This window comes from Aythya ferina (assembly GCF_964211825.1).
Source record: "Aythya ferina genome assembly, chromosome: 6".
Taxonomy (NCBI): Eukaryota; Metazoa; Chordata; class Aves; order Anseriformes; family Anatidae; genus Aythya; species Aythya ferina.
Genome location: NC_140303.1, coordinates 3,466,194 through 3,484,008, shown reverse-complemented (window position 1 = coordinate 3,484,008; position 17,815 = coordinate 3,466,194). Strand labels below are relative to the sequence as shown.

General features: G+C 44.8%; 1 protein-coding gene across 7 annotated transcripts in view; it reads left to right on the top strand.

The window, feature by feature from the left end:
- PLCL1 (phospholipase C like 1 (inactive)) overlaps positions 1-12,760 on the top strand; it is a 187,204-nt gene extending 174,444 nt beyond the window's left edge. For all 7 annotated transcript variants that reach the window (XM_084523509.1, XM_084523508.1, XM_084523511.1 and 4 more), the window contains one exon: positions 11,022-12,760. In XM_084523509.1, coding sequence (XP_084379635.1) covers positions 11,022-11,204 — 183 coding nt within the window. In that variant the 3' untranslated portion in view covers positions 11,205-12,760. The remainder of the gene's footprint in view (positions 1-11,021) is intronic.
- The last annotated feature ends 5,055 nt before the right edge of the window (positions 12,761-17,815 follow it).

The window sequence follows — 17,815 nt, the reverse complement described above, 5'->3', positions numbered from 1 at the left end:
AGAGAGACACAACAGTCAGACATAAAAGAGTAAATTAAAAAGGCCTGTACTCAGGATCCTCCATGTTACAGATCAGAAATAGGTCCCATGTTGGCAGGAGAAGCTTACTGATGCACTGTGGGTCACTCTGCATGACAGTTATGTGCTCTGCCTGTTCTCGTCTGGTGTTGCCCAACTCCTGCTCCTTAGACCTGTGGTCTGCTCATGCTGGTGTACCGAGAGGAGGTGAGCCAGATGAAGGTGATGAAAAGCACCTGAAAAAGTCACGTTTGTGCAGGCTCCTTTGGGATGGCTTGGAGGCCCCACAGCATGGGAACCATCTCCTAGAAGTCACACTGGTGTGAATCCAGAAGACCTCTACTGACTGGCCTTGCAAGAGGTGGTTCAATAAGGATTTTTAGTGCTCCATGTAGTTATCTAAATGGAGGAGGAAAAGATTCTTTAAGTTTTGTAGTTTCTTTCCCAAAGCTGTGACTAGGCAGTTGGGTATAGATCCCCTGCTCCGGGCATCTGCACGTTGTTCTAGTTTTGACTGCTCCAGGCCATCTCTATGGGTAACACAAGGAGGTCGCCAAAGACCATTCCCAAAGCTAGGTGCCCTCAACACCCCCTTGATGTCCTTTTTATCTTTATTTTTTAGACAGAGACCTCACAGTCTTGTTTAGTAAACTGTGATAAATAAAGCATAGGACTCAGTTGAGGTCCATAATCATATGCTTTGCTTTGCTGAACAGAATTCAGATGAGCTGTCTGAACAAGGTGTACTTGTCAGAGATAAATGAGCTGAGTCTGGAGGCTCCTGGCAGCATCAGCAGAAGGACAGCTTCAGTGGGTGACTCAGTGGTCTGACGTTGGGGTATCTAACCTCACCAGTAAATTTGGAGGTATTACTGTATCGGGCTTACAAATTGTCCTCAAGTCCACGAGTTGGACTCAGTGATCCTTATGGGTCCCTTCCAACTCGGGATATTCTGTGATTCTATGACTTAAGTTTGATTTTGCTGAAAAGTCTCATTTTCAGTGGCATAGCGATTCACAAATTGTTTCCCTCACTGCAGTTTTAGGGGAATGAATGTGTAAGTCAATATGTCAATACTACAATACCCATCTCGTACCTTTTTTTTTTTTTTTTTTTTTTTTTTTTGTGCTTGGTTCACTTGATTTGCTTTGTTTCCATTTATGTGTTTCATGGAAAGTTCTCACATCCAGTAATGCTTGTTTCTGACCCTTCCTAATTTTTTTATTCCCTCAATCACTTCGTTTCAGTAGCTCTTTGCCTCCTGGGTCAGTGTGTTTCTTACAAAAATAACCTCATGCGCTCTTGTTTGTAGTTGGTTTCACATCTGCACTGGGAGGGAGAAGCTGGGATTCTCCCAAGGTAAACAAGCTGTGTTAGCACACGGGTCCCACGGTTGCTGGCAGGCAGCAGCCTTCCTGACCTCTGGCTGCGGGAATGTGAGCAGAGAAAATGGCTCAGTTCTGCTTTTACCAAAGTCACTGGCCAGTCTCATTGGCAAACCTGCTGTTACCTTCACAGGAATGACATCTGAGCTGGCAGACATGAGGTGGATCAGGTCACTGTAAAGTACCTTTTAAAAACATGCTTCATCCTAACTGTTAGTTTTTTTATGTTTGTTTGAATCCCCCCCGCCCTCCCCCACACACCACTCCTTTCTTTCATGTGATTTAGCATTTTTTTTGTCTCAGCTTAAATTAAGCTTTCTGCTACAGCACGAAGTCTGTTATCTGTCTGTGCCGCTCATGGGCAGGTTGCAAGCTGACTGCCCAGCACTGCAAGGAGAGGTTTACATGTCCACTGTGTAGGAACAGGGAGCTGTGGTGGGTTCTCCAAATTCCTGCACCCTGATTAGGGTGTTGATGTTTGCCAGCCACCTTCAGAGAGACAGAGATCTGCAAACCATATAGTTCCTTGTGCCAAGCAATTAATCTGAGACCAGGAGAGTGTTAAGGAGCTGTATGTAGGAAGCAGCGCTATGTGCTCTGTTACCTGTCCAGAGACTCAGTGCTCTGTCTGAGCTCATTTCATTTCATCTTAATTAGATTATTTCAGTTAGCAGTAAGCACAGCTGCAGGTATTATTTTTTTTAAGCTATAGCTCTAAGCAGTGGTCTGAGGAGAGCAGGGAATATTTGTACTACATCTCCTGTAACAATCCCCCTCCAAAACCCCAAAAAGCAAGCAAGAAAAAACACATGAAAGCCAAAAATAGCACAGTTGCCTGTTCAGTCAACACAGAACCAGATCTGAGAAGGCTGGTAAAGCCTTCCCAGTTTCTGATGAACTTAATGGACATTTTGCTGTCACCACTTGTGAAGAAGGACATGATTTCAGCGTTAGCTGTGTGGTTTGCAGCCGGCGCGGCTGTGCGTCAGTGTGGATGACATCGGGGAGCAGGGAGGTGGGGAAGTGCCAGCTATTTCAAGCCAAGCGTTTTGCTCAGGGCTTGCTTTGCACAGGTGTTCTGTGAGCTGCAAAACGTATCTTTTCCCACAGCTGGTCCCTTATTAGAAAAATGAAATGCAAGAAAAGTCTGCCCTTAGCGCTTCGTTTTTCCTCCCCCTTGTTTTGTTTTTGCTAGGACTCTTCAGACTTTACTAGAATTATGAGCTGGTGCTGGTACATGTGTGGAACTGGGTTTTATGGCCAAAGGAGGACTAAAAAATGCCTGGACATACAGCTTAGACTTCCACCTCATGGCTGTGTATTAAAAATAAATAGCGCCATTATTTCTTCAGTGATATGGGTTTTTTTTGCTATTGATTGTGCACTCCTGGGCTCCCCTCCAATTTCAAACTTAGCACCAGAAAAAAGACAGGCTCTGAGCATGGAGGGGTTGAGAGCCAGAGTCTGTACCTTTGTGTCTGTGCATGCAAACTGTCTGTGAGATGCAGTGCCTGGGAGACATACAGACAGCTGAACTGCTTGGCATATTGCTAATGTGAAATTAATGCCGTTATTTCTGAAAGCGAATTCTTGCTGCAACAGTTACAGAAAGTCAATGTTCACATTTATGGCTTTTGACAGCCTCATATAAGGTAATTTAATTAAAACACCCAGATGCGAGAGAACCAAGAGGCATTAAAAAAAAAGCCTGCTTTTTTTATGCATAGAATGCCTGCATGAAACAATAGGTTTGTATCTGTACAGTGCCATTGATTTGCGAGAGGCCATAGATTTCAGTGGAAAGGTCTGTTTAAAGATCAATAGGGAACACTACAGTGAGAGTGCTTTTGCCACTTAGCAGGTCGAGAAAGTACTTGATGTTAATTCCTTCTCAGGCTTTGGTCTAGAGCCAGTGGTGTTTGGGAGGGCACTTGACTGTGTTTCAGAGAGCAAGCTGGTCACGTAGGTCCTTCTCAGTTATTTCATTAGGCAGGTCATGTAGGAGAATTACAAACACAGACAGTCTTCCCTAAGTTGCTGCAGCTGCACAAGGCAGTGATCTTGCACTGGGAAGGCTGGCAGCCAGAATTGGAAGTTTTTCCTGAGTATTTGTGTTTTTGCTGGTTGTGTGACTGTATTTGAGATTCTCCTTACATCACAGCAGAGTTTTGCCCATTTCCGCCTCCCAGGCTTCTCTCAAAGTCTCCATTTCACTGTGTTGTGCAATTTGGAAATATACAAGTGGTAGGCTGGCAGTTTTGTAGTAAACTAGTAGTAAAAAAACTCGAGTTTCTTTCTACTCTCTGAGCCTTCTCAGCCCCCTGAGTAATGAGAGAGAGGCAGGAAAGCCTGGAGTCAGCATCCATGCAGCTGGTTCATGAAATGGATGGAGGTTGTCTTGGCGTCTTGAGCCTTACCTCTGTCTAATGAGGAAATGTGCCCATAAACAGTCATCAAACGGGATGGTGGCTCCTCCTGGGGAGGGAGGAGGTGTCTCTGCTGTGGCTGTTCTGATTCTCACCCCAGCATGTAAATCTGCCTTTCACCTCAGGCAGACCTTCCTTCTGCTGGCGTCCCAGCAGAGCCTGTTGAGGAGGCAGGTGGGTTGTGCTGCCCTGAAGACAGCAGCTAGGGAACAGTCGCAGGTCAGGGGGTGCAGCTGTTGCTTTGTAATTAAAAGAATCCAAATGGCTCTGATTGCAGGAGGCTGTTTTGTCAGCTCTTCTTCTTCCTTCTGTATTTCTCATCCTGATCTTCCTCTTCCTTTGCTGTCTGAGCTGCAGGCTATGTTGTGCTGAGCAGATCAGCCCTCATTGCTTGGCACAACCTTTGATTCAACTTTGATACTCATCTAAAAACTCATGTTCCCCTTATCGTTATCATCTCAGCTTGTGTCAAACAAAACTGCGCAAAAAAAAGCTTCCCTTTCCAGCTCTCATTAAAGAGATTTAATGCTTCACATAATGGTAACTGCCTTTCCCTGGGTGGATATTTTCTTGTTCATGCACCTCAGATCTGTTCTCTGGGTGATATAATTGATGCTCAGCTGCATTTCCTTCTTGCAAAGTTTTGCAAGACCCTTCTTTGGGAAGTGGCAGAGGAGGTCTCCAAGTAACACACCAACACCAAAGTGAGGCGCCCAGTTTGACATCTGTGACTACTCAGGAGTACTGAGAAACTGGGGTGACTCTGGCCTCAGTGAGGATTCATTTGGCTCTCCTGTTTTGTGCAGTGGCAAATCTCTGGTGTAAGCCATGTAGAAACAAGCTGTTGTGTTTGGATCAGAATTTGGTATGTGGGAAGCTACTCTCCAAAATCCTGCCCTTAAATGATACAAGTTTGCAGATGACACCAAGTTAGGTGCGTGTGTCGATCTGCTTGAGGGTAGGAAGGCTCTGCAGGAGGATCTGGATAGGCTGCACCGATGGGCTGAGGTCAACTGCATGAAGTTCAACAAGGCCAAGTGCCGGGTCCTGTACCTGGGGTGCAATAACCCCAAGCAGAGCTACAGGCTGGGAGATGAGTGGTTGGAGAGCTGCCAGGCAGAGAAGGACCTGGGAGTGATGGTTGATAGTTGGCTGAATATGAGCCAGCAGTGTGCTCAGGTGGCCAAGAAGGCCAACGGCATCCTGGCTTGTATCAGGAACAGTGTGACCAGCAGGGCTAGGGAGGTGATCGTCCCCCTGTACTCAGCTCTGGTGAGGCCGCACCTCGAGTACTGTGTTCAGTTTTGGGCCCCTCGCTACAAGAAGGACATGGAGGTGCTTGAGCGGGTGCAGAGAAGGGTGACGAAGCTGGTGAGGGGCCTGGAGAACAAGTCCTACGAGGAGCGGCTGAGGGAGCTGGGCTTGTTCAGCCTGGAGAAGAGGAGGCTCAGGGGCGACCTTATCGCTCTCTACAGATACCTCAAGGGAGGCTGTAGTGAGGTCGGGGTTGGCCTGTTCTCCCACGTGCCTGGTGACAGGACAAGGGGGAATGGGCTTAAGTTGAGCCAGGGGAGGTTTAGGTTGGATGTTAGGAAGAACTTCTTTACTGAAAGGGTTGTGAGGCATTGGAACAGGCTGCCCAGGGAAGTGGTGGAGTCACCATCCCTGGAAGTCTTCAAAAGACGTTTAGATGTAGAGCTTAGGGATATGGTTTAGTGGGGACTGTTTGTGTTAGGTTGGAGGTTGGACTAGGTGATCTTGGAGGTCTCTTCCAACCTAGAAATTCTGTGATTCTGTGAAGTGCCATTTAAATGCCAGCTTTTATATTTGTGGCCTTCCTTCCTTACTAATTCATTTTCTGACAGTGAGTGAATTTCTCCTATGCCAGAACTTAAAAGAATGGCAAGTAACATTTGGTCCCTGCTTTTCCCATGAGGTAACTTATTTTCACAAGTCCTTATTTTTGAGATTGTGTTTGATTATATGCTTTGTGGGTAATCCTTGTGTAGAGTCATTTTTTGTGCTAACATGAACATTATGATCTTTATCACAGATAGTAAAGCTCCTGTCAAAAGAAATACAGTAATAATGAAAAGTTTTTTTTTCTTCTTCTTTTTAAAGTCTGCATTGATACAGAAATACTCCATATATTTTTGGATCATTCTCTTCTGAAACCTGGATGTATCATAATCAAATTCAGCTCAGTTGTTCCCACGTTTGACTTTGAGGAAGGCTTGGAAAAATATCTGCTCTTTGTAATAAGTTTAACATAGCAGACTAATCATTTCATTAATGGTTTCCTTCTCGGGATTACACTTTCAAAGCCATGTGTGATCGTTTAATTGCATGCCTCCTTATTAATATTAAACACAATTAAAGTCTCACTGTGACACTTTGAAAATGTGCCCCTCTCAGTAAATGCAGCCTTCACACAGAGTACATGAATATCCCAACCACTTCAGTATTTCTGCTTTCCAAGTCCCTCAGCACGGATTATCAGTGCTGTTATTTTACCTGTGCCACATCTGAAATGTGGAGTGACACAGTGCTTACAGTTGTTTTACTTGGCTGTGTCTGGCTTCTTCAGCCAAGCGCTCTGGGGTGGGGATTTTACTTTGTGATTAAATAATAATGCAAAGGCTTCCTTCTTTGATTATTATTTTTTTTTATACATAGCATTAATACCATGAGTGTGATGCAGCATGGACAGCAGGGGAGGAACAGAGATCTATGTTATTTATTGTTTGTGTACTCAGTCCCTGTGGAATGAAAAGGAAAGCTCCCATAATATGCTATCAGGGAATGTGTCTGCCGGGAGATACGTGACATCTGATTTAATAAGAAGCAGATTACAAAATGGCCTTCGTGGCCAGTGTTTCAGCCTGCCTGAAAACACAGCTGGTTTTGGATGTTGGAAAGGCCCTTTTGCCCAAAACAGGCTTTTCTGTGTGGCTGGTGGCAAAGAAAACCATTTGTATCAGCCAGCCTTCTAGTGCTGTTGGTGTCAGAGTGGGCCAAGCTGTGGCCTTCAGGGTCCTCCTGCAGCCCCTGATGCTGGTGCGGGCAGCCGTAGCCTGGGGGTCACTGTCCTGCCTTTGCCACCGCCTGAGCCCCTGTAAGGGTAGGAGCCCCAAACTAACAGTCATCATGAGGTAAATGTGTTTCCTGGAAAGCATTAGAACAGAAATGTTAATTTATGTACATACCTTTACCAGAGTTATATCTGTGTAGAAATACATATGCATTGTATAAAAAAAGTGTTGTCGAATCAAACACAAAATAGTGTTTCACTTGCTTACCTAAACCACCACCACCAAGACCTCAGAGTCTGGCTTGTAGATGGATTTAAAGAGGTCTTGACTCATAAAAAAACTTTGGAGTCTGGAAAAAAGAAAAAAGCATACAGAATTCATCCAATCTGTAGCCATCACCAATATCTATCTAACTGAGCAATATTTAAAGCCATGACAGATTATTCCTGGTTGCTAAATAGTGTTAACCTGTCAAGGTATGGGTTTGTAATCTTACACTTGCTTGACAAGCTTTGTTATTTGTACAGTAATGTTAATTTGTGCTGAGGTTTCACAGCTAGTTGTAGTTAGGTGTAGGGAGCCTTACATTTAATGTTCTCTAGCTCTAAATAAAAATGGGTCTCTTTATCAGATTTTCAATTTCAATGCTTTATTAATCTATTTTGGCTTAATTCAGTGTCTTGCCAAATACTGAGTTCAACCTTTCTCAAAAGTATTTATTTTTAGGAAGGCTGGTGATGTCAATAGCTGAAGGAAGATAGATTGATAGATGCCAAAATGGACTGCTGTGATCTCTGTATGGAAGAGAGATGCTTTGTTTGTAAGAGCAAAGAGGATTGTTCTGTGCACAGAGATTATCACGAGTGTTTTATGAAGGTTGTTTCAATGCAATCTTATTTTCAAAGTTTACTCCAGTTTCTATCCAGTGTTCAGTTCATTAAGGTGTTGACACAATTTTGCTGACACTTTTCTTAAGTGGATTATGTTCACAGCCAGTTTTTCAAAGCAAACAGATGGCTTTTCAAACAGAGCATGCCCACAGATTTTTTTTTTATGCTGTCTCTAGAATTATGACAGCTCTGTCAGAGGGGGTTGGTTTGTCATTAATTTTCTTGTGATAGATAATTCAAAATAATTTTTGTTCTTTCAGCTTGCTCAAACAAGCCAACTGTTTAAAAATAAAAAGCACAAGGAAACTAAGACATAAATCAATCAGTCTGCACATGAATGGAATTGCACTGTTTTGATAAGTCCATTTCTGTTTTTAGATCACTGCAAAATAAGAATATCTTTAAAACATTGGAAGTATGCTCAGGAGGAGTTTTTCTCTTCTTGGAACCAGAAGACATGTCATGCATTGCCTCGAATGAAACCTGTAATCTGAATTGCCTGGTTACTTAAATGTGAAATCAGAATATGCATAAGGGAGAGCTGATGGCTCAGCACTGTCAAACTGGCTGTGAAGTCTCTTGGCTTCTGGTGACTTCAGAAATGAGTTTTTGCAGGATGGGCTGAGGCTCTTGTCCTCCAACTGGGTTTATCAGATCCCAAGCAGCTTCCCTTAAATGGGTGTCTCAAATGTGTGTCCCTAAGCACTCATACAACTCATGGGCCACCCTGAGAAAGATTTCCCTCTCCCTGTGAAGGAACAGAACATAAGAAGGCAATGTAGGCTCGGCTGAAGCTCTTTTTATATCAGCTTATAGAGCTGTATTCATCTTCTGCTGCTGCATGACAGGAAATCCTCCTCTTCCATGCACAGCATATGTGACTACTCCTACTGCCCAGGGAAGCGTCAGCCATGCTGCAGCAGAGAACAAGCTCTGAGAAGTCTTTCCCTAGACACCCCAACTAAGGGGACACCAGATGCTTCCGTGTGCTGGGCCTCGCTCATCACCGTCAGCAGCATTATTTTACCTCTCTGTTGCACTGGGTCTCTCAGCTTTTGGGCATAGTTGTTCATGGTATTGTAGGGTTGTCTGTTTTGAGTTGCTTTTTGTGCTGAGGGGATTTTTCTCTTCCTGTGCATGAATATGTAGTGACAGGTTTTTACTGAGAGAATTTAAGGCTGCAAAACATCGTCACACTGATTGGCAGCTCGTTGTTACAACCTTCAGTGTCTGCAGTCCTGTATGTGTGACATAACACAAGAACTAGCAGCCAGCCCTGCTGCAGCTGGGTCTGTTTCATTCTAAAACTGAAGTACTTTAAATTGCACCTGTGTAATGAAGAACCTACCACCGTGTTTGCCTCTCTGGCTATGCTGTGCTGTGTTGTCCCTCTCGCTACAGTATTGGCTTGCATCCCCATCCCTCTGCAGACAGAGACAGTGGTGCCGGGCACTGGAGGCACGTAGGGGGCTCTTGAATCCCTGCCTACCACCTTTAAACATAAGCCCAACCTTTGTCCTAAAGACAAGATCACAGCTATGTGAAGTATGTGCTGTGTAAATTTTATTCTTGTCTTGTTTTTTCCAAGCCATGCCTGCTTGCTGGGTTCCAAGCTGTTCATCTGTGTATTCCCATAACTGTCACACTGCTGAGATACAAATCTCTTAAAAAGTGCTCCATACCAAACAGCACGGAGCTGCGTGCTCAGTTCCTGCGCTATTTGTTATTCCAGCATTAAGTTGGATCCCTAGCATCTGGGTAGTGATTTGTGTTGTTCAGCAGGGACAAATTCATGTCACCAGGAGATGAGGCAATCACCTCCTCGGGTGCAGGATGCCATCTCTGGCTGACGTTGTTTCCCACGTGGTGTTTACCAGTGCTGGGGGACTTGCAAGCCACCATTGTTTCTTGCTTGTGAACATTGTTAACAGAGGCTCAGGTGGTGCAAGCCTGGTGCCAGGCGCTGGCAAAAAGGGAAATGTGGTCATCAGTGTCAGATAAACCCCTTCCTCTCATCGCTGGGGAAGGGAGAGCTGAGGTGCTCCCACTGCAGGAAGGTGTTGTGATGTCTCCTCTCCAACACATCTGGTTTATTTTGAAAACTGAAGGAGAGTTGGTCAGTCGCCCTTCCAGTGTGCCCCAGCTCTTGCCGTAACATCTGTTGTCTCCTGTGAGACCTCACAACGCATCTGTGCTTGCAGGAGGTCAGGTTAGGTTGCAGGGATATGAATGTGACATTTCAGTCAGCATGGTTATTCCTTCTGCATATGCTCACAAACAGCTGCACAGTGGTGTACTTTAGGCTGTGCTTCGGGTGACATTAGGAGAAGAGCAGCTCAAGTTCTTAGTGATACTGAATTTTAATTACCAGATACATCTTCTGGTTTTTATTTATTTGTATCCTCTAGCACCAGAATCTTGCACTTGAGATATCAATATTGCATAAATATTCATTTTGGCGTTTTTGAACACAAACTTTTTAATATAAATTTCATGTAACACGTTTTTCCTGGTAGCTACGAATTGGATTGACAGTCTGTTAGTCACTTCACCCTTGCATGCTTTGAGCAGATATAAAATTAGGCTTTGACTCATTTAGTCTTTCATTCCAAAGTGTCTGAATGAAGGTCTTAGAGTGGTCCGGATGGATTCACTGCGGTGTTACAGGCTGACCTGCTTCTTATAACTACGCAGTTTGGCCTGCTTCTGCTAAAGGCTGGATAGCAGGTCCAGGTGCAAGGAGAGGTGGGTAACGGGGGTCTCATGGCCTGTAAGGGACCCCGGCTGGGTACCCGCAGTCATTGCCACTTGCGATCTGACGTGAGGGGTGTTCTCATGAGGATGGAGAAGTGGCACAAGGAGAGGGTACCATGTGCTGCCCTGTCTTTGGCAGGACCTTGCTATTGACTATGGAAGAAGAGAGTCCATTTCCCTGCAGGGACAGGCTCCTGGGAGGTGATGGGCTCCTTACAGCAGTCCAAATTGCCTCCCAAGGGGTGTTCTGGAAAGGGTGGAGTTTGGTGCCCATCACACTCACCCTTCCCAGTGCGCTGGCTGCTGCCTTCCCTGGTGAGCTGAGCTGCACAAGGGGCTTCAGTCCCTTCCACTAAGGGGGGCAGAGGGGGGCAGAGGGGATTTGAAACAGGACCTGGGTCACATTCCATGGTACCGAACAGTTCAGCAGACACGAGAGTGGTGTTCTTGCTTTTGGTCCCAAAAAATGTGCATGATCCCTGACTCTCTCTGCCTGTCTGTCTGTGCGTCCTCAGGGCCAAGGTGACCTCCTGAAGAACGCCAAGAATGAAGCCCTGGAGAACATGAAGCAGATCCAGCTGGCCTGCCTGTCCTGCGGACTGAGCAAAACTGGAAGCGGGCATGCGGATGCAAAGTCAAAACGGTGCCTGGAGGCAATACAGGAGAAGGATACAGGAGATGAGAATGGGAGGCTGTGATCAGAGGCAGAACTGTCGCATTTGTCACAGATTTCAATAACTCTAAACTATTTTTTTAAAGCATTTAAAAATTCACACAGGAATGCCCTCTACAGGGTGTTGATAGTATTAAAATCTTCACAATGTCAGTATTTTAATGCAGTTAATTTATCTAAGTTAAACTCTGGTAGTGAGATTTCTAATGAAGCCAAGCTGTACGCAAGCGTGCGTGTGTGCGCACATGCAAATCTTCTGGACGCCCTTTCATGCATTACATTAGCCATTTGCTAATTTATTCCTTTCTCATCTTTGAATAGGCCTGTTCATTCTGAAGATCAAAACAAATAGAGAGTACTTGTATCAGTTTTGTGCTTTATTTTACTCTCCAGCTTTTATCATTTAACTTATATTACTGTTAAGCTGTTTAAACAAACAAAGTGAATCAACAAATGTCACTAATGGCTGTTTTTGTCAGGGCAAAAACAGAGGTTTGCTGCAGATCCTGAACATGATTTTTAATGAACAATTCAAGCCAAGGATATATTAAATGGTCAGAATTTTTGGATAGATTATGATTAGATTTCAGGTGTACATTTCATTGAATTTTAGCAAACTGCAATTTGGGGTACATCCAGATAACAGATGTTAATGTAAGAACTAGCTGATTTATTTCATTCTAGTGAATCATTGCTACCTTGTAGATCTGCAGGACAGCTATAGTCTTTGCTGATAAGCATTTAACTTGTGTAGTGATGAACATAGCTAGTCAGCCCTGTAGTTACAAGGAGCTGTGAATATTCTTCAGTGATTGTGAACTCTGAAGGTGAGCTTCAGGTCCTTCTGAAACACCCGATGGTGCCAGTATTGGAAGGAAGATTTTATAAATTTCACAAACTGTGAGCTTTACTGGAAGAGGTGTGAGAGGTCAGATCTTGCTTGCCTTCTACTTAGTGATCCTGTTGAAGTCAGTGAGATAAAACAGGCAGGATCTGGCCTTATGTTTGTGGTTAAGAATCATGCTGTGCTAGAAATTTGAAACAAGGCTGCAGAACTGCTATGGGTGTAGTGTTAGAGAAATAGCTTGGGGAAAAAACAGGGTACCAGCAATTATATGCAGCAGTTACAAATGACATGGCACGTGTCGAGTGTTTAGGGTAGCAGTGAGGATTGGATGCCTTTTTGTGCTGCTGTAGAAGGGACACATAAAATGTCCCAAAGCATTGCAGCCCTGCCCTTCCCAGTGTCCAGCTCATGTACACTCACAACATTCATTTCAGTCATAAGTGCTGTGCTAAAGTGTAGTATTTGTATTACCTAAACAGGACTTAAGTGTTTTATGGTTATAAAAAAGACTATATTTATTTAAAGCATTGCTTTTATTTTGAAAAGCTACTTTTTAAATTAATTTGATTAACAAATATACTAATTTTCTGAACTTAACAAAAAGTAATTGCTGAAGGTTTGACCATTGGAGAATCTTATATAGCTATTGTGTTAAGTTATTTTTGACTTCTTAATAACACTATTATGTTCATGTTGCACATTACTGAGAGAGTAAAGCTATGAAACAACTTTGACCCATGTTTTTAAAGTGTTTTAACACAGGAGATAACCAGTGAGACTCAGCGTGGGTGAGTTGCTTGTGATAAGGTCCTGCTTGAACAGGAACTGTATTAATGCAAAGGTTGTAACACAGACGCCTTAAATACCATTTAAGTAAAACTTGCCATATTTGTTCAGATCCAGGACTAAATCCTCTGTTTATCTCTCCGTTAGATTATGAGTGTGTATTTAGCCTTCGATAAGGTTCAGAGAAGGAGTGTCTGGTGTTTCACGCAATGCCTGAAGCTCAGATCATGGTGCATGGTCATGTTTTGCCCTCCTGGGTTACCTTCTTTATTTCATCATGTGTTGTGTTTATATTAAAAACAGCACTTGGCCTTTCAGAATTTACAATTAGGGAGGATGGAAATTGTTAACCTAATGCCACCAGTTGTGAAAGAAGCAGTCTTCATAAGGCATTCCTCTCAGAAGGTCAGAGTTGCTTCAGAAAATGAGAGAAGGGCTTACGTTCTGTGCTGAAGTTGCAAGAGGTACCACACAGCACTTGGTCTATATGCATTTGCTGAACCAGAAGATGGTGGCTGGACAGAAATCCCATAGCATGCAGGCACGTACTTTCCATACTATATTTAGCACTCAGATCACGTCCCGTGCCAGTCTCAGGCTGTGTCTCTCTGTGCTGAAATACAAGAAGAAAATTTTGCGTGCCCCAGAGAGCCCTGAGCAGCGGGGGCCACTCCAGGCACTGGCACTTGCAGCCCCGCAGCTGGAGCAGCCCTGTGCTCCCTCTCGTGTGAAGAGAGGCTGGTGGCAAAAGTCCATTTCGTCTTTCGTGCGCCTTTCAAAGTCACTGGGAGAGAATGCTAGTGGCCACCAGAGTAATAAAAATTCAGCCTTGAAAGAGAAGAAATGGAAAAGATCATATCCAGCATTGATGGCATTAATGTATGAGGGACTGCCTGGCCTGCCGGGAAGGGTTGCATGACATGCCTGGCTTCCTGCAGCTGTAAAACCTTATCCTCGCTCCATGTCAGTATGATTTGCCTCATTTCCCACCTGAATGGACAGATATGATCTGTAGCAATTACTTCTGCAGAAGTGATGGTAGGAAAGGGTTTATAGGTATGCGTAGTTGTTCACAGTGTGTTTGGCAAGAGAAATCAGAGAAGCTCTCAGCAGACCGGCATGCAAAGATGTCTGCTAGAAGGAGTACAGGAATGAATTTACCTGGGTACTTGTTCCCACTCTGCCATCAAGTCCTTAGTCTTCATATTTATTTTCTCTGTGTCATTCTCTCATCTGTAAGATAAGCAATTATTTTTCCCTTCCCAAGTGTAGGTTAGGTTATGGATTTCTGAAGCCCCTTTGAAGTGTGCTGATGCTCTCAGAACATCCAGTGCTGTGTTTGGGCTGTCCTGCAGCACCAGTGTCCGACAAGTCCTTTCCTGCCAGTGAACACAGGGGAATCAACAAGTGTTAGGAGCGCTGAGCCTCAACCTGCTGTCCTCTCCCGGGGGCTTTGCTTCCACTAACACTCAGAAGTACATTGTCTACACGCTTCTGTGTCTGGCACCTGTTAAACTGCACCTTTGGTCAAGTGTGGTGGAGTGTTTGGTCAAAGGTGTTAGTAAGTTCCTGCAGATTTCCTGAGAAAAGATGGGACAAATATCTCAGAGCCCTGACGGCCCCTTCCATGCAACGAGGCTGCAGCGTGACCTCTGTCTCTGTTCAGCACCGTGACCCATGAGGGAAAGAGAAGACATGGAGGTTTCACTTGTATTTTGCTTCTCGTGTACATGAAGGAATCCAGACATGAGGCACAGGAAAGGAGACTGAATTAGTCCAGCCATTCATGGACCTTATTAATCTTAAATCAGCAGGGATATTTTTTACCAAATTTTACATGCTGGCTTGACCAGCAGGACTGACCCCTTCCCCCTCCTTCTCCTGAGTTTAGCATGAGTTAAAGCACCATGCTTCTACACTTCTTTTTCTGTGTTGTTCTTCATGGATTTTATTCCCCACTTTTACAGCAATAATGCAGCTTCCCAGTGCAAACAAGGTGAGAGCTTTGTGTGTTCCTCCTTCTGAGATTCATCTCCCAAAATAGCTCGTTATCAGATAATTACATGCACGGCGAGAGCTTTCCTGTATAATAATCCATCTCTTCCATCTATCGGTTCAGACTAAAACATTGGGTCATAGCTTCCTTGGCCTCCATCCCAGTCCCATTGCACCAGACAGCAGCCGCACACAGGGGCTAACTCAGGAAGGTCCGTGAAGCAAAAAGGTGATGGGGCTGCAGGAGCGCTCTCTTTTCCCCTCCTCCTGCTTGCTGTGGGATGGGGTGTGTTGGTCCCAGCTCACGCTGCAGCAGCAGCAGATGATGTGTGCAATCAATAAATCTGAGATTTACTTCTTGTGAAGTACAGTGCTTAGCAGAGGCAAGGTGATTGTGAGATATGAAAACATCTGGGCACTGTGAACATGCACTTGGGAACAGAGGATGATTTAATGGTTTGAGGCAGCGGGGTTCACTCCAGAAATACTTTGAATCTACTGGGACGCATGAGAAGTGGGTGTGAGGGCAGGAACAGCACTGAAGGAATGGTTAGTTAAGGGGGGATTTTGATTTTGTCTCATATTCATCCGCAGCTGACTGTGGCTCTGCTGGGGAGCAGCCCGTGCATGAGGAGCAGGTGAGTGCCTGATGTGGGAGCAGAGAGCTGGAAGATCTGCGTGCTGGGTGTGTTAGACACTGCTGCAGAAACTGGGGAACTGAATTCGGCTTAGAGAGGCCTGGGCCTCTCTTATTGCTGTTTTGTGGGGCACTAATAAAATTATTCTCCAAATTCCAAATGTGGGAGAAAATCCTTACCATGTCTGCACCTATAATGCTTGGCTGTGTTACGGACATCTTGCGTAAGAGGAGGTAGGTGGTGGGGATGGCTTTGAGGGGAGCTGTTTAGGTGGAGGCCTCACCAGGCACCAAGATGTCCCCCTTCTCCTCCCAGGGCAGGTATGAAAATCCCAAGGTATTCCCCACGTGTGAGAATAATCTGGCACCATTCTTTGAGTTGCCTTTGTATAGATTCAGGCTGACTAGTCTTGTGTTTGCTTTCCAGAATGGGTCCCTGATACAAGATGTTTCCTTTTTAATGTAATGTTGAGGAGCATGCAAATTCAGTAACCAAGATGTCAGCAGCCTGGCCAGAAATGTGATGCAAGAGCTTTCTCACCAGCTGTTCCTGCAACAAAAAATATTGTGTGAACATGCCCCGATGAAACGGGTCATGTTTTAAATGAGGGTTTTCTGTTCTCTTTGATTACTTGAAGTAGTTGCTTTTGCAGAAAATATTCATAGGGCAATTTCAAGAGAACATGCAGAAATCAAAATCCCTGCAGACTACACATGAGCAGGAAGAAGTGTTATATTTGACAGCTGCTTGCTGTACACAGTGCATGCCACTCTACTCTGGAAACTGGAAGAAAAATGAATGATTGCAAAGGCAAGTTTGAATTATTGGTGGTGTTAGAAGTAAATTCCCAGTTAAACTGCGCAGCAGGGGCCCACTAACTTATTAAGACACAAATACAGTGGGCTCAGGAAGCAAACGTGACACTTGAGGCCAACAGTAAGCGTGCAGGGAGAGGAGGTGGAGGGTCAGTGTGTGCCATGTGCAGGGAGGGATGGGGGCTGCTGGGGGGCTGCGTGGGTGTGAGCTGGTTGAGAGCCCCCAGGAGCAGCCACTGTCCTTGCTGTGACACCGGCATGCAGAACTCACAAAACTTCTGTGCTTCAATGATACAATGTGCCATTAGCAGCATTTTAGACATTTCTGCTTGCAGTAATGAGTGAGGTATTATTTTTTTGTAAGATAAAACTGATGATCATTTTTGAGCCAAAGTCTTAGCCCTTAAAGTCACCCTGACTGAATGCCTGTAGTTCATCCTTGGTCTCTGAATTGAATTTAATCAAGAATTTAGAATATGGGAAGAGATTGAATATGCCAAGCAAAGCATTAATTTCAGATGGCAACTGAAAATGCGGCTAAATAAGATACTTAGATATACAGGATGGAGATGAGTTTAGAAGTAGGCAAAGCCAGTATTAATCTGGTTTGTCTGGAAGTACATATGGGGAGAGTGGAACAATATAGGTGAATTATTTGTATGCTTTCTCAGATGGGTCTGGTGGGCCAGCTACACATAATACAATTAGAAAAGAGATACAAATTATGATTCAGGCAGCAGGAGCTGCTGTGATTATTTATGATGCTGGTGGATGGAGAAGGGTACTGGCAGCAGAGAGCAGCAGGAGCTTTGCAGTTGCAGCATTAGCGTACCACGCACAAAGGAGAGGGTGAGTGATGCTGCTGCTCTCTGCCACACGAAGCAAATAGGCCAAGGCATCAGCTGCTGCTGTGCTTGTTTTGTAGCTGGGTTCTCTGAAACTGAAAAATGAGTAGGTGTGCTGGAGAGGCAGAAACAAAATATTGAAGAACGTATTGATATTGGCAAGTCCATTTGTTTCTAGTGTTGATGTACTTTCTAAAGCCAGTGCAGCGCAGCTACACTACTGGAGAAGAGCACCACTCTTTCTGAATATCTCACATTGCTGGACAGAGACCAGGAGGTGACGGGCTGCAGCAGAAAGGCTGGGGAGAGGTGAGAGGGGCTCCTGAACAGCTGGCACAATGCAGAGGCAGCAAAGGACATTGGAGCGTGTGTTTTGTCTCCAGCATGGGTCAGTACTGTTTGGTTCAGGTTTGTCCACGTCCCTTATGGCAACACGAGTTGCTTCTGTGTTTCTGGAAACCCTGCTGCAGAATTTAGGGTCTGAGCAGAGGCAGGATGTCTGCTGGTGACTGCCCATGATCCATCAGCCCTTGGGACCTGCGTGTCAGGAGCTGTGAAAACATCCAAATGCACTGCCCGCCAGGCTGCTCTGCTCCTCTGGTGTTTCAGACCTGTGCTGCATCAAAAGTTTTGCAAAGGAAGGTTGTGCCTGGGCTGAGGCCACCTGCAGAGCTCAGCCCTGGGGCAGTGTGGCAGGGCTGCCCCAGAAC